The sequence below is a fragment of the Malaclemys terrapin genome, chromosome 1, assembly GCF_027887155.1.
Source record: "Malaclemys terrapin pileata isolate rMalTer1 chromosome 1, rMalTer1.hap1, whole genome shotgun sequence".
Classification (NCBI taxonomy): Eukaryota; Metazoa; Chordata; order Testudines; family Emydidae; genus Malaclemys; species Malaclemys terrapin.
The window spans coordinates 228,431,875-228,454,324 of NC_071505.1; the positions used below are offsets into that span (position 1 = coordinate 228,431,875).

Sequence of the window (22,450 nt, forward strand, 5' to 3'; positions counted from 1 at the left end):
TTTCCAGTGGAGTTTTTACACTGTGATTTGGCTTCAATGAAGTCCATACGGCAATTTGTGCAACAGTTTAGAGCAAAGAATTGTCCACTCCACGTCTTGGTGAATAATGGTGAGTTCACTTTCACCTTCTCACATGCTTACTGTAAGACTTTGACATATTGGGTTCTTTACAGTGCTTCACGTTTCAGATACTTTATTTGAACCAAACAGCAAGATAGCAATTGACTCAGTCACTGCTTGCAGCCTTGTCAGCACTTCAGTACATTTTAAGAGAGATCTCAGTTTGCCAGCTATTTTGATTGTATTGCAAGTGTCATGATACTTGTTTTTTGTTTTTTTTTAATTGAAGCCCAAGCTCCTGGAGTCACGGAATTAGAAGAGAATTCCAGCATTCATTTTTTAAAAAGTTTCTAGCCCTCATGGTTGTGGAGAAAAACTGGAAAATGTGACCCTAAAAGTTCAAAAATCCAAAGGCAGATAAAAAACCCAACTTGTGTTTGTTTTTTGTTTGTTTTAATCTCAAGATTTTTGGGGATTGACTCTTGATGTTTTTGAACATTAGAATTAGCTGTTCTAACTATCTAATGTTTTTATAACCATGGTATCTTCAGGATCCAGCCCAGAAAGATTATTTCTTCTGGCATTTTTATTTTAAAAGCCCCCTCTGTACTAAGCACTCTGCTATAAAGGGAACTTTTCATATAAGCTTTTAACTGGAAGCAAATCATCAACAAACCCATGCCCCCTCCCCACTCACTTGGGGCTGTTGTCTAAGCCCTTCAGTGCTCACACACTGTTTTTCCTTTCCCCCCACTTATTTGCCTGAACCGTCTCTCAATGAAGACACAAGGGAGAAAACTGAGAAATCCAAAAGGACCCACACTGTTCCCTCTTCCCCCTGCTGAGAGCAAAACAAACTAATAATTTCACCTGCATTACATTAGATGATTTGCTACATGCACTGATGTACTATAGTTGTACAAACTGTAGCTCACGCAATATTAAAATGAAAATTTAGAGTTTTATTCTATGGAGTTAATGTAAATGTGTGCCAAATCTTAACTCTTTAACTCTTCTCTTCTGCAAGTGTCCATAAAGACAACCCTCTCCCCCTGCTGGTCATCTACAAGAACAAAATTTTGACGGCAATGGATGGGATTCTTAAAGTGGAATGGATCTTGGTGTTCTTTTAAGAGAAAAAAAAACTTCTGGATTTCATAGAGTTGTATGCCAGAAGGGGCCATTAGATCTATTAGATCTATTCAGACCTCTTGATTGAAAGGCTAGCTTCCACCCTTGCTGCAGCCTGTGCAGTAAAAATGAACACCCATACTGTAACTGTCCATTCTTGCTCATCAGAGCAGATAAAAAGCATTATAGGCCCAATTTTTCGAATGTAGATGCCTAAAGTTAATCATCTAAGTAATTATTTAGGCATCTGAATAAAAATGGCCTGATTTTCAGGGGTGTCCAGCTCCCAGTGACATCAGCGGGATTTGTGGATGCTCAGAAATTCTGAATATGAGGCCACTTTTACTCAGATGCTTAAATAATGCACCTAAGTTTGAACATTTGGTCCATAAGCTATGTAATTATTCAACTGATCTGTGGCATATTAATAATAATATCTAGCTCTTCAATAGTGGTTTTCATCAGTAGATCACAAAGCTCGTTACCAAGGAGGTCAGGATCATTAGCTCCTTTTTGTAGGTGGGGAAACTGAGTCACAAGGAGGAAAAGTGACTTGCCCAATGTCACCCAACTAACAGCAGCGAAGCTGGGATTAGAATCCAGATCTTCACAGTCATAGTCCAAAGCACAACCACTAGGCCACATTGATATCTGAGACAAGGTTGACAAAGGAACAATGATGGTAGGGAGAGAAGTAAGAAATACATGCTTGATCTTGTAAATACTACTGAGCATATTGCTCAGAACTTTATATAGTTCCATTACTGCCTTGATTTGTCCCATTGAGTTATAGGACAACCAAAAGTACAAAACACTACACTTGGTAATATAATTGTGTTTAAAGGATTAGACCCTAAAAGAGTGGCTTTGGGAAGATGATAGCAAGCATCTGATTTTCAATGCTGTTACATTTTTGCTGTATCACTACATGGGAAACAAGGAGCCTGACTATTACATCAAAGTCCATCATCTTAAAAATGTTATTCTTTGATGGACTTAACGGGATGCGACACCAAAGCCTCTAAGTCCAAAATATAAACTTTAAAGAGGCTTGACATACAGTGTCCTGAACTAGTTTACATTTTCATGACCCCCAAGAAAGGCATTTTATTTAATTCATGCTCAGTTACTGTTGCCCAGATAAATTAGCTCTTTAAGAAAATCCTTTCAGAAGCTGTAATGAAATGGATGGCTTAACTTTGCCTTTTACTAAGGCTATAACAGAATCACAGGAATAATCATCTCCAGAGCCGCTGTAAAGGCTCCCTTCTAATAATTAGGTTAGCCTCTGACAATCACATGGTGAATCACCAAGCTTCCGCTTCTGGGGGCTTGTTTCCTATTCTCTTCAGCATCTGTTTTAGCATCTGTAAATAATCTGGCATTTGGCTGACATTAAAAGGGAAAGTCGGTAGGTTCCAACACAGTGAGCATCTGATCCTTTGACACCAAGAGAGAGGCTCCCAGTGACCTTGGATTAGTGCTGAATGCATAATTATGCCCATAGAGCCATTGAAGCTAATTGATTTTTATTTTCCTTTTTAATTTTGCATTCCAGTGTCTTCACTGAAAATCCATTCAGTGTGATTTATATTGTGCTTAGGGAACATGATTCATTCATAGATTTTAAGGCAATAAGGGACCAATATGTTCCTAGTCTCTGACCTCTCTCCACCCTCAGACGTTGTTGTTCTTCCACCTCCCATATTCAATCACAAAAATACCAGTCACTAGAACAATGGCATTGCCTGCTGTAATTCTGCTTTGGACTGGTTCTGATTGAATTACAAAGATGCGTGTTTATATGTTTTTTGTTAAAATATTTGATTGTCAAAACACAAACATTTTACATGAATATTAGGCAGTTTGGGGAAAATTAATTTTCTCTAAGGAAACTTTGTTAATGTGCAGATCTAAAATAACCCATTTGTGAAATTGTAGAGTTCTCTATATTGTCAAATATTTTTAGTTTAGCATTGAGAGCCTGATCCTGAAAGCTTTCCCTGCGCAAACTGATGCATATATGGGCTGTGGTGCACTTTTAAGTGTCCAATGCAATGCCCATTGGAGATAATGAAAAGACTCCAACTGAGCTTTGCATGAGGGCCATAGGAGGGGCTCAGAGGGCTTTGTATCAGGCCCTAAATGACTTTAATGGGAGTTCTGCACGCAGAGCACTTACCGAGCTAAGTATTATATGATCAAGGACTGTAAAATGGGGAATGAGTAATACTCGGAAATATTGTTATATTTAATGCAAAATAAATTACTTCAGAGTATTACTTAGTTTATTTATTCCATTCTCACAAGGTCTTTAAGTTATTTTAGTTGCTTGAAATGAAATATTTAACTTTTAAAATATAGTTATAGTTTCATTTATTATACATTATTTATATTTACATGATGTAATTGTATGATTATGCAATACATTTATACTGGGTTTGTGTGTGTCTCTATCTGTACACACATAATTAATAAATTATTTACTTTAAATAAAAGTTATTGGGCCAGAGAGACAGTGAGAATGACTCTATAGCTGAGTGGTAAAGACACTCCCCTGAGAGATGGGAGAGTCGGATTCAAGTCCCTGAATATTTACATATTTTATACAGAGTGATCCACCACAGAAGTCACTGGTTAGGGGACTCATCTGAGAGGGAGAAGACCTTGGTTCAAGTCCCTGCTTCACATCAGGCAGAGTGGGGAATTGAACCTGGATCTCTCACTTCCTGGGTGAGTCCTTTAACTACTGAGCTTTGGGGGGGGGGGAGAGCAGCTCCTCTTTCTTTCTTTCTTTCTTTCTTTCTTTCTTTTTGTTTTAAACAAGAAAGGGCTGACCTGGCTTGGCTTGGCTGTCTAACTCCAGGAGAGCAGAGAGCGGTACCACCCTAAGGCCTTTGAGGGGTTGGGGCTTAGACCATGCCTCTTTCCTTGGCATTTCCTCTTGGCTACTTTAGGTGGATCTTTGTTCAACATGCTGGCTTCTGTGAACCAGGGACAGAGCCACTGGTGGGCCCTGGCCCACCCAAGTAGCACCTGATTAGCAAATCTGAAAAAAAATGTCAAGGTTGAGCCAGGCCACTGAGGGGTGCAGTCTTTTAATGCAGTTGCTGCTGCCTCAAACTGCTCCGCTCAGCTCCGCTTCCCCATCAACATAGGCTCCAACTCTGCATCCCACCCCCTTAGCTCCAGTTATTGCCTCCCTGTTGGTTGATTGTTTCAGGGGAGGAGGAGGTGAGGCAGAGGGTGGGGGAGCTTGGCTGCCGGTGGGTGCAGAGCACCCGCTAATTTTTCCCCGTGGGTGCTCCTGCCCTGGAGCACACAAGGAGTCGGCGCATATGGTGCTAGGTGCTGTACAAATACATAGAAACAAACAACACCTGCCTCTAAGAGCTTACAATCTAAATATACAAGATAGACAGTATGGGAGAAAGGAAGTATTGTTATCCCCATTTTACAGATTTTGCCTAAGTGATTTACCCCAGATTATACAAGAAGTCTATGGTTGAACCAAGAATTGAAGTCAGATCTTCTGAATCTTAGTCCAATGCCTTAATCACAAGACCATCCTTCATCTCCTATGCCCTATATTACCACCTACAGTTCCTCAGAGCCAACTAGCCCCACTTGCCCTTCACACAGTGGTTAATTAGCTGATTTCTTACAGGCATCACGGCAGAGCTGGGTCTAGGGGAGAACTTTGAAGGAGGAGAAGATAGTGACTTTCTGGATTAGCTCAAAGGGTTTTCCATGCATTATTGGCAGTACTGAAGGAGGCATAAGGATATTTGTGTGCAACACTAATTTGTTGTATAAATGTGAGATATTCACGGAGAGCCAGATTTTCAGACAAACTCAGCATCTAACAGCTACCATTTAATCTCCCACATAAGTGGTTGGATTTTCAGCAAGCTTAGCTCTTAATGTAGACATCTAAATTAAGTGCCCAGATTTTCAATAGTAATCTGTATCCAGCAACTTCATCTTTCAGTGGTATTGTTGTCAGCTGAAATGATATATACAAACTTCACCTGATAAACATATCAGAACTCTTCTAAAAGGTCTATATGTTCATTATAAAAACAAGTCAGTAACAGTAGCAACTTGCTCATTCAGGATAGTTCTGGCAGTCAGAGAATCCACATCGCATACATTGAAATCCTGACTTTTGTTTAGCACGGTCTTGTTTTTTCCTAATTAGTTTAAAAGATTTTTCTCATCCCATGATGTCAAATACTCTATGAAACTGTAAATATCTCAGTCTCCACAGGTGGCAAGTTGACCACCTTTGGTTTCATGTCTCAGCTGCAAATTAATGATGCCAGCTTGATCAATAGAACATAGATACAAAGCTTAGCTGCAGATGTGCTGTATTGCTTAATCTTAATCTATTGAAGTCTATGGGACTTTTGCAATTCACTTCAGTGGGAGCAGGATTGGGTTCATAATTTATTTTTTACCAAACCCTTTCATTTTGTTCTACGTTAAATTATTTTTAATGCAAATCACAAAATAAGAAATTTCACTTTCTAGCATCATTTCTTATTGAAGTAGGATGGTGTGGCTGCCTAATCTGTTTTCTGATTGAGGTTTTGAATGCATGTCTTGAATAATAATGCACTGGAGGGAATGAATTTTCAGGAATAAAATGTTTTTCTGCAGCCAGACCCAACCAAGAATGCTCTATTTTGTTTTAATGAGAAAAAAATCCTTTATAAAACAATGTATTAAAATTAAATATGAATTTGTAACTTGTTTTTTGTGTTTTCTAGAAAGCCAGGTTGGGTTTTATGTATTGTCACAATACATATAAATCAACACACTATTGTGCCCCATGGCAGAATTCAGGTGTGTCAAAAATCAAATCAGCCCTTAAGGAGAATATTATATTTATAGGCTTTTCATTTTTGTCAAAAACCTGATGAGTTTCAATTATTGTTTGTTGCATTTGGGCTCTCTGTCTCTTCCCCACCTCTGCACCTGATAAACCTAAGCCTTGTCTACACTAGAAAGTTGTACCACTTTAACTATACAGGCACAGTTAATCTTCTCTACTGTGGATGCAGTTACTATAGGTAGGACTGCTCGCACCACCTATTATTAAGGTTGCCTGACACGTCTCATTATAAGACCCTGTTTTCAGTTGTTTATAACATTGCCTTACTTCAACTGTTTGGGCTGAAATTTTCCATATAGTATGTTTGCCTCAGGCTGGATTTTTATTTATTTTATTTTTTTGGAAAATTTCAGCCAAAATTGTTCAACTATTTCTGACAATGAGGTGAGGGGAAAATAGTTATTTTGCCCAGGGTAAAAACATCTAGCAACCTTTAAAAAAACAACAACAAAACACAAAAAACCTCCAGTGTCCCCATGCTTTGGAGCAGGAACTTGAAACTTGGCAGGGGGTGTCTTTTGTGTCAGAGATGTGTCTTTTGCCATCTTTGTGAAAATCCACCCCAGTTTGGGTAAATTATAAGCCTTTGAAAAATGGCAGTTCACACATGCTCAGTAGAGACAGCTTAGATTTTAGAATCATAGAATATCAGGGTTTGAAGGGACCTCAGGAGGTCATCTAGTCCAACCCCCTGCTCAAAGCAGGACCAATTCCCAACTAAATCATCCCAGCCAGGGCTTTGTCAAACCGGGCCTTAAAAACCTCCAAGGAAGGAGATTCCACCACCTCCCTAGGTAACGCATTCTAGTGCTTCACCATCCTCCTAGTGAAATAGTGTTTCCTAATATCCAACCTAGACATCCCCCACTGCAACTTGAGACCATTGCTCCTTGTTCTGTCATCTGCCACCACTGAGAACAGCTGAGCTCCATCCTCTTTGAAACCCCCCTTCAGATAGTTGAAAGCAGCTATCAAATCCCCCCTCATTCTTCTCTTCTGGAGACTAAACAATCCCAGTTCCCTCAGCCTCTCCTCATAAGTCATGTGCTCCAGACCCCTAATCATTTTTGTTGCCCTCTGCTGGACTCTTTCCAGTTTTTCCACATCCTTCTTGTAGTGTGGGGCCCAAAACTGGACACAATACTCCAGATGAGGCCTCACCAATGTCGAATAAAGGGGAACAATCACGTTCCTCGATCTGCTGGCAATGCCCCTACTTATACAGTCCAAAATGCTGTTAGCCTTCTTGGCAACAAGGGCACACTGTTGACTCATATCCAGCTTCTCGTCCACTGTGACCCCTAGGTCCTTTTCTGCAGAACTGCTACCTAGCCATTCGGTCCCTAGTCTGTAGCAGTGCATAGGATTCTTCCGTCCTAAGTGCAGGACTCTGCACTTGTCCTTGCTGAAGCTCATCAGGTTTTTTTTGGCCCAATCCTCTAATTTGTCTAGGTCCCTCTGTATCCGATCCCTACCCTCCAGTGTATCTACCTCGCCTCCCAATTTAGTGTCATCTGCAAACTTGGTGAGAGTGCAGTCCACACCATCCTCGAGATCATTAATAAAGATATTAAACAAAACCAGCCCCAGGACCGACCCTTGGGGCACTCCGCTTGAAACCGGCTGCCAACTAGACATGGAGCCATTGCTCACTATCCGTTGAGCCCAACGATCCAACCAGCTTTCTATCCACCTTACAGTCCATTCATCCAGCCCATACTTTTTTAACTTGGTGGCAAGAATACTGTGGGAGACCATATCAAAAGCTTTGCTAAAGTCAAGGAATCCACTGCTTTCCCCTCATCAACAGAGCCAGTTATCTCATCATAGAAGGCAATTAGGTTAGTCAGGCATGACTTGCACTCGGTGAATCCATGCTGACTGTTCCTGATCACTTTCCTCTCCTCTAAGTGTTTCATAATTGATTCCTTGAGGACCTGCTCCATGATTTTTCCAGGGACTGAGGTGAGGCTGACTGGCCTGTAGTTCCCTGGATCCTCCTTCTTCCCTTTTTTAAAGATGGGCACTACATTAGCCTTTTTCCAGTCATCCGGGACCTCCCCCGATCGCCATGAGTTTTCAAAGATGATGGCCAATGGCTCCGCAATCACATCCGCCAACTCCTTTAGCACCCTCAGATACAGCACATCCAGCCCCATGGATTTGTGCTCATTCAGTTTTTCTAAATAGTCCCAAACCACTTTTTTCTCCACGGAGGGCTGGTCACCTCCTCCCCATACTGTGCTGCCCAGTCCAGCAGTCTGGGAGCTGACCTTGTTTGTGAAGACAGAGGCAAAAAAAGCATTGAGTACATTACCTTCTTCCACATCCTCTGTCACTAGGTTGCCTCCCTCATTCAGTAAGGGGCCCACACTTTCCTTGACTTTCTTCTTGTTGCTAACATACCTGAAGAAACCCTTCTTGTTACTCTTAACATCTCTTGCTAGCTGCAACTCCAAGTGCTATTTGGCCTTCCTGATTTCACTCTTGCATGCCTGAGTGATATTTTTATACTCCTCCCTGGTCATTTGTCCAATCTTCCACTTCTTGTAAGCTTCTTTTTTGCATTTAAGGTCAGCAAGGATTTCACTGTTAAGCCAAGCTGGTCGCCTGCCATATTTACTATTCTTTCTACACATCGGGATGGTTTGTTCCTGCAACCGTAATAAGGATTCTTTAAAATACAGCCAGCTCTCTTGGACCCCTTTGCCCTTCATGTTATTCTCCCAGGGGATCCTGCCCATCTGTTCCCTGAGGGAGTCAAAGTCTGCTTTTCTGAAGTCCATGGTCCATATTCTGCTGCTCTCCTTTCTTCCTTGTGTCAGCTAAACTCCCTGAGGATTCAGTCTGCACTGTGCTTGCTCCATCTCAGGGCTAAGCAAGACTTTCCTGCAGTTGCCACTCTGGTCTACTGCGGGCTGTGCCAGGTCCAGGTCTGGGCACTTGAACTGAGAGCAGGGAGCCTGTCTCTCCTGTGCTTTCAGTGACCCCCATGCAGGGAAAGCAGGATGGAAGAGGAAGCTGCCTCATTCAAATACAGAGGGAACAAGAGCTAGACCCCTTGAGGGAAAAGGGAGGAAAGAGATTGGGACAAGGAGTCTGGGTGGGCAGAAACTGGAGTGGGAGTGAGAGAAAATGGGAGTTGAGATGGGAGGAGTTTAGGACTGGCTGGGCAAAGGAGACTGGAACTGAGAACCAGTGCAGCAGCGGGGAGGAGAGACAGCCCTGAGGAGCTGGAGTAGTGGGGTCAGAGGCTGAGCAAAGAAACAGGGATAAGGAGCTGCATGTACAACGAGATTGGATGAGGAGCCCAGGAACAGAGATTGGGACTGGGAGCTGGTGGGGATGGGGAACATGAGCGGGGGAGGGGAAGGTGATTGGAGGTAAGAGTGGGGGAAATGATACAGATCAGATCAGGAGCCAGGGAACTGGGTCTGTCTGGGCAAGGAAACCAGGAGGTATGGTGCGGGGTGACACTGTCTAAGTGAAGAGAATGAGATGGGGATGAGGAACAGGGGAGAAGAAACAGAACTGGGACAGAGACAGGTTGAAGGGGAAGGGTTCAAGCTTGAGGTGAATGGGCAGAAGAGGCAGTGCCCACTAGAGAACACTCCTCCTCCAGGCATTGGAATGGAACCAGAGATACCCGAGACTCATCATTCCTCTGCTGTCAGCAAATATCTCTGAAACCCCATGGCAAAGTGGCCCATCACTCTCTGATCCTGGCCCACATAGAGGATTTCAACCTTCGTCATGTATCCGACGAAGTGGGCATTCACCCACGAAAGCTTATGCTCCAATACATCTGTTAGTCTTAAAGGTGCCACAGGACTCTCAGTTGCAACCTACTACTATTTTCAGTTAAACTGTTAGCTCAAGTGGCAGAGGTCTATATGGTGGATCTATATATGTTCCAACCTTGCCGGTGACCCTGTGGGTGTCAGTATGATGCCACACAATGGAATTTCTGTATTTTTAGTTTGCTTTTTTAAAATATAGGAAATTACATGCAAAAAATTGTTAGGAAATGACAGAATTAAGGTTACCTGTGCAACCCCCTGTGTAGAAAAAATAGTATGTGATCATTTAATTAAAGACTGTATCATAATGTATAGGCACAAGTGAGCCAAATTATGATTCCACAGGTAACTTTCATTCTCACATTTCCCAACTATGGAGTGACTTGACTTTGAAACCTTAATAATGTTCTATTAACATAGATTTTGTGTGTAGAATATCAGTATAAAGATGCCAGTATAATTAAAGGAGTACAACCCCATAGTGTGGATGCAGTTATCCTGGCATAAAGGTGCTTATGCTGGTATTCCTGTACAGAAGGGGAACAAGCTATACCAGTATAAGATACCTGTTTACCAGTATAATTGTGTGCACAATAGGGACTGCACTGGTATAACTATTTTGGAACTATATAAATTGTACTAGCGTAGTGGGCATGACCATGTTGGTAAAAAAATCACATCCCTAACCGAAATAGTTACACTGGTATAAAAACTATGTGTAGACAATGCCTTTGTCCTCTCATGTGGAACAGCCTTCTGTTCATTGTTCCCCCTCGAATTTCTTTTTTAGAACATACTCTTCCTTTGTAAACCAGAGGATAGCACATCTGGGAATAATATAAAGCCTGTGAAAAATACTTTGAGAGAGAGTTTCAGCTTCTCTGCAAAGTGAATTGCATGTAAATATGTATAACTGAGCCATCTCAATGCCTAGCATTGCCTTGTGCTGCCATGGGTGGAGACTTAGGTGCAGTAGCAATGCCCTCAGAGCTGGGTGATATTTTTTGTCAGAAATTTTTTGATGACAAATGCAAATTCAGCAACACTGAAACATTTCATGAATTCATGTCGGGTTTTGTTTCAGTCAGGGAGAAAAAAGTTCTGAAAAAATCAAAATGTTTCATTTTGACACTTTCTAAATTTAAACATTTCAGTTTCTCAGTTTGAAACAATTTTTTGTTTCATAATTTCCTGTTTATTTTTATAGCCAAAACAATCAAATGTTTAAAAAGGTTAAAATCAAAATCAAACATTTTAACTTTGTTCAGTCCTAGATTAAATATTTTACTTTTCAATTTGCAAATAAAAATCATTGTTTTGACTTCAACCAGAAATTATCCCCACCCATCAGCAAACTGAAAAACCTATTATTTGCACAGCTCTCCTTGGGACTCCTGTTCCCTGAGCCAGTTGAAAACAGGCAGGCAAGGGAGACATGTTGATTACTCCAAGGGAGAGAGAGTTTAAATCTTTTGTGTTTTTGTGCCATGCTTGATTTATTTAAAGTAAAATTTGAGAAATATAAATATCTTTAAAACAAAACAAATTGAAGCAATTCTTTGTAAATAACAGTCTTTCTTTAATAAATCCTTTGTTTTAAAGCTTTTAAAATACATTTACTTACACTATTTCATTTCACATGAAAGCAAAGTAGCAATGCTTATAATAATCAACTCTAGAACAGCCAGCCACTGTGTAAGTTCCTACATACAGTTCTGTGAAGGTTCCTTGGTCCTGACCTGTAATACTTACTATGCCAGTCCTGAACCTCTTGTTATGCCATGTGCACGATGGACTAGTATGAGATAAGCCAGCCTTTTAATAAAACGCTTTTTTCATTGGCTTCCTCCCCCCGGCCAAGGGAGAGGTTTCTAAAGAAACAAGACAAGGCGCTTCACAATGCCATTTCTCATTGAGCAACTGTATATCTCAAAACTTAGCAAAAACTCCCCGTTATTCACCATTCATAGAAGATAATCATTATAAATGCCTTCTTATTAAGTGTAGCTAATTAAAACATTTATGTTTACAACAATACTTCTAAATGCAACTCACTAGACTATAACTATCTTTACAAGAATGGTCTTTCAGGGCAGTTAATGAAGTACAATATTTTTACTTGTGCTGATTGATTATTATTAATTATGTATTTTGCAGAATCTCATGGCAGCATGGCATTTTATGCGGTTCTCAGTATGCATGCTGTCAGTCCTCTGCTTGGATACTTCAGTAATAATGGTTTTTCAATCACAAAGCAAAAGCCCCATTAGCAGCTTAGTTATTAATTCATTTTTGAATGTCATATTTCTATTGGTGATGTCTGTTTAAACAAAGATTTCTGGAGTCAATCCAGCTGAATCAGAGAAAATAACATATAAGACAGTTGAATCAAAACAGAGATTGTGAATGCTAGTGGTCTGTATGTTGCCATTTCTTCTTTAAATCCACTTTCAAAGCCACTCTAAAAACACTGGGGAGAATTACTAGTCCCAAGGCAATTTGTAATGAAACGAGTCTGAAAGATATTGTTATATGGTTTCCGTATCAGAAGAATACTAATATCCCTCTCAGCTCCAGGTAGTTTGCAATGAGGATATAAGAAGGAAATGCTACATGTTCTTGGCATCAAATAGTCTATGAGCTATTGGAAAAATAGAAAGAGCTTTTGTTCTTTACTTCACCTCTTCAGGGCCCATGAGTAAAGCTGTTGATGTGTCTGAACAAAAGAAAATCAATAGTGTACCACTTAATACCTACTGAATGTTAGTTAGTTAATAATTTAAAAAAAGAGAGCTTGTTACACTTGTGAGGTTTACCCTGTTGTCAGAAAACCGACCCGGTTCAGTTGTTCACTGTACATATGCTCTGTCTTCCTGTAGCTATGGACATTAAAACTGCTCTTCCTCAAATTGCAGGAAAGGTTTTTCACTAACCTTGATGTGAATCTCTTCAAAGCCTTTCGGAGAATGGGGAAAAATATTTGTTGAATACTGAAAAATCTCAGTTTGTCAAATTTGTTGTTAGATTAATATTAGTTAACAAATTCTTTAAAAAAAAAAAAAAAGAGAGAGAGGAGGAGGCGGAGGAAGACATTCTAGCAGAAATGACTTTGCCTGCTCAAGGTCTGAACAAGAATTTCTGCAAAGAGGAAACTCTTAAACAGTGACCAAAATAAAATAGTTTGATGAATTTATACTTTAGAAATCTCCCCCCCCCCCCCCCCCCCGGTGAGTGGGTGTGAGCTCTCTCCCTCCTCATCAGGATCACAGGCATAGGCTCAGATTTGGTGCTGTGCCTCCTGGAGGTGCAGCCCAAAAGGTGGACCCCAGTGTGGGGGTGGAATGCAAAGGCATCTCTGAGCCCTCTTTGCACTCACCAAATTCAATGCATCTCCAGAGCTCAAAACGTCTCCTGGTGCAGCCCTGGAGCTGCTCTACTAGAGCTGGTTGAAATTTTTCATCCTAAACATTTTTTGGCAAAAAATGCAAATTCAGCAACACTGAAACATTTCACGAATGCCTGTTGGTTTCGCTGAATTGTGTGTGTAGAAAAAAGAAAACCTCTAACAAAGTTAGATGTTTCATTTGGACACTTTCTAATGAAGGCATTTCCATTTTTCAGCTTTAACCAGTTTTCATTTAGAAATTTCCTCATATTGATTTTAAAAAATTCAAAAATGTTCAATGCTCGGAATCAAAATGAAAAGTTTCATTTTTCATCAAATGAAATGTTTTATTCAAGCAAAAATATTTTTGACTTTTTGATTTGCTGAAAATTTCACAAAATGTAGTGTTTTGGGTTGACACAAAACACATATTTTTTTCCTGAGTTTTCAGAGTTGCTGGTGAACTGAAAAATCCATTATTTGCACAGCTCTAGCTCTAAGTTATGACAGCCTCCCCGGGCCTGCCTATGGCTTGTGACGGAAGCTAGAATGGCTATAGAAGCAAGCGTCACAGCTCTGTCTTCTTCTACCTTAACACACACCCCTATGTCTGGGCTGGCATGGGGACAGCATACAGCTGCCTACAGCAGCCTACTGGTTAGGGTTGCCAACTTTCTACTCGCACAAAACTGAATACCCTTGTCCCGCCCCCTGCCCTGCCCCATCTCTGAGGCCATGCCCCTGTCACGCCCCTTCTCTGAGGCCACGTTCCCCACTCACTCCATCCCCCATCCCTCTGTTGCTTGCTCTCCCCAACCTCACTCACTTGCTCATTTTCACCAGACTGGCTCAGGGGGTTGGGGTGCAGGAGGTGGTGAGGGCTCCAGCTGAGGGTGCGGGCTCCGGGATGGGGCCAGAAATGAGGGGTTCAGAGTGCGGGAAGGGGCTTCTGGCTGAGGCAAGGGGTTGGGGTATGGGTATGGGCCTGGGGTATGGGCTCTGGTGTGGGGCCAGGGATGAGGTATTTGGGGTGCAGGAGGGGGCTCCGGGCTGGGGATGAGGGGTTTGGTGGGTAGGAAAGGGATCAGGGCTTGGGCAGGGAGCTGGGGTGTGGGGGTATATGAATGCACCGGCTTGGGCATGCAGACTGTAGGGTGGGGCTGGGGATGAGGGCTTTAGGGTGTGAGAGGGTGTCTGGGCTCGGATTGAGGGGTTTGGAGGGCTGGAGTGGGACCAGAACTAGGGCAGGCGGGAGGGGGCATGGGGTGCAGGCTCCGGGAGGGAGTTTGGGTGCAGAAGGGGGTTCCAAGCTAGGGCAGGGGGTTGGGGTATGGGAGGGGGTCAGGGGGTCAGGGGTGCAGGCTCTGGCCAGCACTTACCTCAAGCAGCTCCCGGAAGCAGCAGCATGTCCCCCGTCCAGCTCCTACACAGAGGCACGGCCAGGCCAATGGGAGCTGCAGAGCCAGCATTTGGGGCGGGGGCAGCGTAGGAGCTGGAGGGGGGACATGCCGCTGCTTCCAGGAGCTCACAGAGCCACAGGAGGCAGGGAGCCTGCCTTAGCCCCACTGCGCTGCTGACCAGGCTTTTAACGACCTGGTCAGTGGTGCTGACCGGACCCACTAGGGTCCCTTTTCCACCGGGTGTTCCGGTTGAAAACAGGACACCTGGCAAACCTACTTGTGTCTGTGCCATGAGAATTTTCCCTGGCCCTGTGGGCGGTGTCTGATTCCTACATGGTGAATGGGGGATAGAATAATCCAGTTCAGTTCAGAAGGAGCGCTTGGAGTTTCACATTTAGTTTATTTTGGATGTGCAAGGCCCTCTGTGATCATCCTCCTACCTTCTGATGCACTTAAACTGTTGTCAACATTACTGTCCACATATCTATTCAGGGAATACCATCACAGGACCTAATCACATCAGTCACACTATCAGAGGCTCGTTCACCTGCACATCTACCAATGTGATATATGCCATCTTGTGCCAGCAATGCCCTTCTGCCATGTACATTGGCCAAATCGGACAGTCTCTAGGCAAAAGAATAAATGGACACAAATCAGACGTCAAGAATTATAAATTCAAAAACCAGTTGGAGAACACTTCAATCTCCCTGGCCACTTGATTACAGAACTAAAAGTCTCAATATTACAACAAAAAAACTTCAAAAACAGACTCCAACAAGAGACTGCTGAATTGGAATTAATTTGCAAACTAGACACCATTAAATTAGGCTTGAATAAAGACTGGGAGTGGATGGGCCATTACACAAAGTAAAACTATTTCCCCATGCTCATTCCCCCCACCCCTCCCCTACAGTTCCTCATATCTCCTTGTCAATTGCTGGAAATGGGCCATTTTCATTACCACTACGAACAGTTCTTTTTCTGTCCTGCTGATAAAAGCTCACCTTAACTGATCACTCTCCTTATAGTGTGTATGGTAACACCCATTGTTTCATGTTCTCTGTGCGTATATATATATCTTCCTACTGTATTTTCCACTGCATGCATCTGATGAAGTGGGCTGTAGCCCACGAAAGCTTATGCTCAAATAAATTTGATTCTCTCTAAGGTGCCACAAGTACTCCTGTTCTTTTTTGCGGATACAGACTAACACGGCTGCTACTCTGAAAACTATCATTAGTTAGCAGGACTGTCACTTCTCTCTCTCCTCCAGCCCAAGCATGTGTTTGAGCGCCACTGCTCCCATGTGACAGGACTCACCATTCCTGACACTTTACTGCAGCTGAGACTCAGACTGGGACCCCAGCTTTACCAGGTTGGCCCAAAACTAAGCCTTCCCCAACTGAGCCAATGGATTCTGCAGGAAGCTTGTCTCAGCTTGAAGTTGCTCTGTAACCTTTCTGCCAGTACCCGGCCCAAATGGCTGGACTGGTTTGTGGGGTAGGGAAGGGGGAATCCTCCTCCCTTCTCCAGCTTCAGGGTGTCTCCACCCTGCTGCTCCATGGAGGACATCAGCCCTGAATAACTATGCTTCAGTAGAGCTGAGGAAATGGAAGAGCACAACAGAAGCCCCGCGATCTGGACACCGCAATTATAAAAATTATGAACTGACATGCAGATGAACTGCAATGAACTGGCTATGGAATGCTCCTCCCATTTCGGGGATCTCAGAGATTCATAAAAATATCAGAATAACCTGCCAAACAGGGTCTTCAGAGAGCCCGAACAGATCACTTCTATCGAGTTTCCTTATGCCATCAGCCTGCAAAGTGAGAGGGACTTTACCGAAGTTCAGCCTATGTCTTCTGTGTAGTAGCATGTTACATTGCTTCTGAGCTACTCACTCCTTCCACTTTGTTCTTTTCCCCCCTACCCATGCTCTGTCTTCTTTCCACCTTTCTCTTGCTTCTTCACCTCTGCTTTCCTCTCCCCTGCATTTTCCCTTTCCCTTTCTTTTTCCTTCCACTATTGCTCTACACCCTTCCCCTTCCTCCTCCTCCTCTCTCTCTTCCTAACTGTATAAAAGAGCTGTACATAGAAATGGTACAATTATTTATCTCTGCTCTTACAGAATGCTCATGCCCCATTCCAGACTGTCACACACAGCCATCTATTTTTCAGTGTATAGGCCCATTAAGGAGTAGGAATTACATATGTATTAGAAAAAATTGCTACCGGAGCTTGCCATACAAAAAAGTACTCCATTCTTTCCAAGCACCCTGTAGCATAATGACATTGTTTGGCAATTGGACCCCAAAAAGGAAGCAGTGATACAAAAGCACAGTAGGAGCACGTCAGACTGGGAGGTTCGTATGCCATCAGCCGTCTGTCTCTTGGTAAAAGATTTTTAATGGAAATGTGAAGCATCATTGGGAGGAAGCTGATATTCTTTCATGTCAGAGAGCACAGTTAACCTTCCCATCATATGGTACTTAGTGTTTCAGAGAAAAAGCAGAAAACCTTCAAAACTATTAACTACATGAACAATATGCATCTCTGATTCTCTCAATAGTGAAATCCAGTTGTGCAGGAATTAAAAAAACATGAAATGTATTTCATAACTTTTGAATTCTTGTTTTTATACATATGCCTTCCATATCACCCTGATACAGGTAGCATTTTTGAAGTTGGGTGCTTCAAGTTATGCTCCTAAATCCATAATTAGGCACTTAAATAGAAGCTTTGAGCTGATTTTTCCAAGGTGTTGAACAACCTCAGTTTCCAGAGAAGTTAATAAGAGCTGCAGCTGCTTGAAAATTAAACCACTTTTATATAGGGGCCTAACTATGGATTTAGGAGCCTAGCTTTAAGCACCCAAGTTTGAAAATACTGTGTATATAGATATTTCCCTAATGAGTCCTAATAAAACTCTGTGACTGTGTATATACACTGGTTTGTTAATACTTGTCGGGGTAGATTTATTTCTACTCCAGCTCCCTCCCACATGGAGACAGCGGTGGGGATGGGGGTTTGCCCCTAGGGGAGGGGAGCTTTTAAAACTCCAGCCAGGATTCAATAGAAAAGTTGCCTGGAAGAGCACATCTGCTGATTAGCCTGGCCCTGCCCACTGGTAGGGTGGAAGGGAGCATTTTGCATTTCTGCGTTCCCACTCCAGATGGACTTACCACTGCCAGGGGCCCACAGGTTTGAGAGCTGGTGCAAACCCAAAGGTTAAATTGAGCCCATCATTTTCAAAACACCTTGCAAAAATTAACTAATTCATCCTTACAATGCCGGAGGAAGGGAGGGATGATTCTATCCATTTTCAAGTTCGATCAACTGAGGTCTGGAATTTGTCATTTTTCTCCAGGGGAGTCAATCAGTGTCAGTTTTACAGTTCACAATTGCAATCACCAATCATCAGTCATGCTGAAAGTTGTGTTTAAGATGTGTAGCAGGAATTTTGTGTTGCTTTTGTGTCAGGAATTCTCATTCAGTCTCTGAAGTCATCACACTTTTTCTGCACTTTCTTCCTTAGCGGGGGTGATGCTGGTCCCTGAAAGGAAAACAGAGGATGGATTTGAGGAGCACTTTGGCTTGAACTACTTGGGACATTTCCTGTTGACTAACCTTCTCTTGGAAACATTGAAGCAATCAGGAACTCGCAGTCGCAATGCTAGAATCATCACTGTCTCATCAGCCACCCATTATGTAGGGAGATTGCACCTTAATGATTTACAAAGCAGGTACAAATATCTTTTTTCTGTTTGCACTGGCCTGCCATAAGACTGCATAGATTAGAGTCAGTGTAAATTGTCATTCAATGTCAACTGTGATTTTCGTTAACCAGAGGCTCAAATAATTGCTGATACCATTAACTTTCATAATGCTGTGATAGTTTTTGGCTTGTGCAACCCTTCCAGTCATGGGTAGGAAAGAAAAATAGCATATAAACACATTTATAAATTGAGCCTGTTTTACATTAGGCCTTGAAAATCTTTGGGCTCATTTTGGTTCTTATATAATTGTGCTGAATGTGGTATAAAAAACATTAGACTGACTCCGTAACCAGGACATGTAACTGGGGCTTTGTAAAATGGCATAGATAAATACTAATGGATTCTGGATTCAGGTAATTGCCCTGCAACCAGATCCACAGGCAGATGCCGGCACAGAGCCCCATCATAATTCCCCTCCAGTGTAACACACCACTATTGTGGTATGCCAGAGCCATTCTTAGCTTAAAGGGTTTCAGTGCTTCTGGACTACTGAAACTTTGTGATCTGCCAAAGCCAGCCACTCCTGCCTGGCTGGCTGGCTTTTAGCTTCTCCTCCACCCACACACTGTCTGCCTCTTCTTCCTTGGCAGCTCCACTGGCTGGCACACAGGTCTTCTCTAACTAGCCAGAAGCACTCTGTATAAGCTTCTCCTCAGAAACCCTGCCAGCTGGCTGCCACTGCATCATGTTGCAGATGGCATTCCTCCTGCTCAGGTACCATAACCCAGCCCCCTGCCTGCTTCTCCTGCTTTCCTCCACAGCTAGCCTACTATATCCCTGCTAAGCCTTTTGTCCTCCCTGCCTATTTGCCTTTTCCCTAAGTGTACACCTACAGCTGCTGCCCAGCTGCTCCTGCTCTCTTTCCATTGTCCTCCAGCTACACAGTACTCCCACTCCGCACACTGTGCCAGCTTTCCCTGTTCTGCTTGCAGCCTTACTGATCAGCCCCTGTGACTGACTGCAACCATCTACCCATACCCAACATACTGGCTATGTCCCTTTGCCCGCTTCCTAGCTTTGTCACCCCCATGTCTTCTGAACTTTCCAAAAATGTTGACTGATTAAGGGGTTAATAGAATCCAAAAGTATATTAATGCCTTTTTTTAAGCTGGGCAAAGGTGCTGCATAGCAGCATTTTTCCAAATAGCAGACAATGTGACTCTGTTTTCTCTTTTGTGCAAGAAAATACAAACTTTTATGCTAAGTGAAACAGGGTTGCTTGTATCATAAGTAACTGCCTAAAAGTTATTTAATTAATTTGAGAGAGAGAGAATTGTGTTTCCAAGCACGATTTACTAACTAATTCAAATGGCTTTATCCTTGCAGTCAAAGTCATAGAGTTTCAGCTGGTTTCATACTGAAACTAAGCATTTCACATAATTTCCATATCAAGTCCTATCTCACTCCCTATGACCTTTGAGGCACCTGGTCTGAGGTTTCATTTTGGAATGAAACCTAAAGCCAGACGGCTTGTGTCTTTTATTGGAATATTTCACATGTGAACACCACATTAAACTTGTCAAGACTTCCTATCTGATTTTATTCTAGGCTATCCATTTCATCACAAGTATATTGCATAATCTCTGCAGAGCAATTGTAATTCATTGTCTATGATCTGGATGACGCCATTTAATGCAGCTCTGCTATGTCTCTAGATAACAACAGCTTCCTTTATTACAGAGAAACCTCTTTAGTTTAGGATGTATTTTACCAGTAGCTCATTGTTATTAACTCTTTTTTTTCATGGAGATATAAACATAAATGTTTAATTTAGAAAAGCTGTGGCTTAATGTGTATAGGAAAAATCTTGCAGCAAAAGTGCCAATGAGTTTTAGTATGCAGTCTTGGTGTTGCACAGCTGTAAATGAGGACAGAATCTGGCCAGTTCTGTGCATTTCTATCCAAGTGGGAGTTCTGCCTGAATAGAGAGTTCTGATCTATCATATATATATATGCCCACCAATGATTTCAAGAAGTGAATTGCAATTTGAACTCCAGACCTACATCTGTGAAAAGACAGCCCTCTCCCCAGATAGGAGAGGATCTCCACTTATTTTCCAAGTGCCAGATGAATAGTTACTCACACAAATAGCCCCATTCAAATCAGTGAACTTAGCTGTGTATGAGAGAGAGAGAGAAAGAAACTGCTCACCGATGTAAGGGAGTTCAATAACCTGGCCCTATGCCAGCATGGAGAACTATTACGGTATCATAAATACACAGAAATTGTATACGACTTGAGATGTGTTGATTCAGAGTAGGATATAACAACTTTCACACCTATAATAAATAAATCCCAGAATAATCATTACGGTATCGTTCATTGTGCTAATTCTAATGATTTCCCCCTATTTCTTTCTTTTAAAAGTTTTTTAAAATACTGTACTAACCTCACAGATTATGGCTACTTTTCTAATGTAATATAATGACCTAAACTCATAGAATCACGGTTAAAGTAGTCTTACCACCCTTACCTCACCCTTTCCTGCCTACATGGTGCAGTAACATTCATGGCTATTGGGAGATTTCACATCACAGGACTCTTAAAGCTCCACTGCACACTACTTAGGACACCGTCTTGGACTTCACCTGGTGAGGAGTGAGTCCCCATAGTGCTTTTAAAGATGCAAATGCTTTGTTTGTGTTTTTTTATGCTGTGTGTGTGTGTGTGTGTGTGTGTAATGCCCCAGGGAAGCCAACACAGTTTTATGGCACTGTGTATCTCTGTCCATTTGTTCTGCTGAACTGCCACATTTTCCAAGAGACAGTGCCAAAATCACCCCTTGTTTTTGCAGTGAAGATGACTGCAAAATCTGTGAGATTATTTTTCACATACCTTTTTGTAATTTTGAGCTGCCTTTAGTTGGTTCTGTGGTTACATGATATTGGTTCTGGTTTTCTGATTGGCTGAACATACCCCATATTATCAGGAGAGTTAGCAATTTACTCAAAGGGAGATGATCTATTCTGTTTGCTGTCTCTGAGACAGTCTGGTAGAAATGTCGATAGAAGCAGGGATAACTGCTTATTATGTACTCATCCATCCGAAGACATTTCTGGGATTTTAAATTGGTGGTGCCCAACCTGGTGACCCATTAGTAACACCAGAGGAGAGACCCATCCTTCCATTTGAGACATCAGAGAGAAAGGTAGAAGGCCATCACTACTTTGGTGCACAAACACCAGGTAGGGTACTAGCCAGGGAGCTGACCTGTGTTAAATTCTCTGCTCCACCAGACTTCCTCTGTCACCTTTTCCATACTCTGTGGACTCCTTGTTAAATTTTTCTTCTGTTTCTTTCTTTTTTTTAAATGGAACGCTTCACGAATTTGCATGTCATTCTGGTGCAGAGGCCATGCTAGTTGGATATAATCTGTTTTATCTGCCCTATACCTCTGTTCTCATGCTCCAACTGCCCAAAATTCTGGTTTGACATCACAAACCACATCGAGTACACTGGCCACAAAACAACAGGAGGGTAAATGATTTTAAAATGGTCTCTTTCCTGTGAATAAAGTTACATAAAATATATACAGTGGCCCTTGTTATGTTTCTCTTTCTCATGTTTGTGCTTCTAGTTCTCTGACTTCTCCATGTTTTTCTCCTGTTCCTTTCCCCCTTTTATATATCTATTAATTTGCATCTTTTTTTCTTTTGATCTCTTTGTTGTATTACATTCCTTTTCCCTCTGTTTCCTCTCTCTTTAATCTGTTTACTTGATTTCTAATTTTACATTTTAATCTTTTTTTCATTTGTATATTTATTTCTCTATCTTCTTGGTCTTTTAGCTTCTGCCTCTCGATTTCTGTCCTTGCCTTTGTTTTCTTTGTCTGCTTGTTCTGCTTCTCCTTTCCACTTTCTTCTCCATTTTCACCTCCTCGCTCTTTGTTTGCTTCTCATCCTCTTGCCCTTCCACCCTCCCCCCAACCCAATTCCTCTCTTCTGAATGTTTATTTCTCACTAACCGGGCACGCTGTCTGGGTACACTATGACAA

The 22,450-nt window shown here is 42.1% G+C and overlaps 1 protein-coding gene across 1 annotated transcript in view; it reads left to right on the forward strand.

The window, feature by feature from the left end:
* The window catches only part of DHRSX (dehydrogenase/reductase X-linked), a 221,358-nt gene that overhangs the window by 152,505 nt on the left and 46,403 nt on the right, over nt 1-22,450 (forward strand). The window contains exons 4-5 of the mRNA XM_054008517.1: nt 8-109; nt 18,215-18,422. Coding sequence (XP_053864492.1) covers nt 8-109; nt 18,215-18,422 — 310 coding nt within the window. The remainder of the gene's footprint in view (nt 1-7; nt 110-18,214; nt 18,423-22,450) is intronic.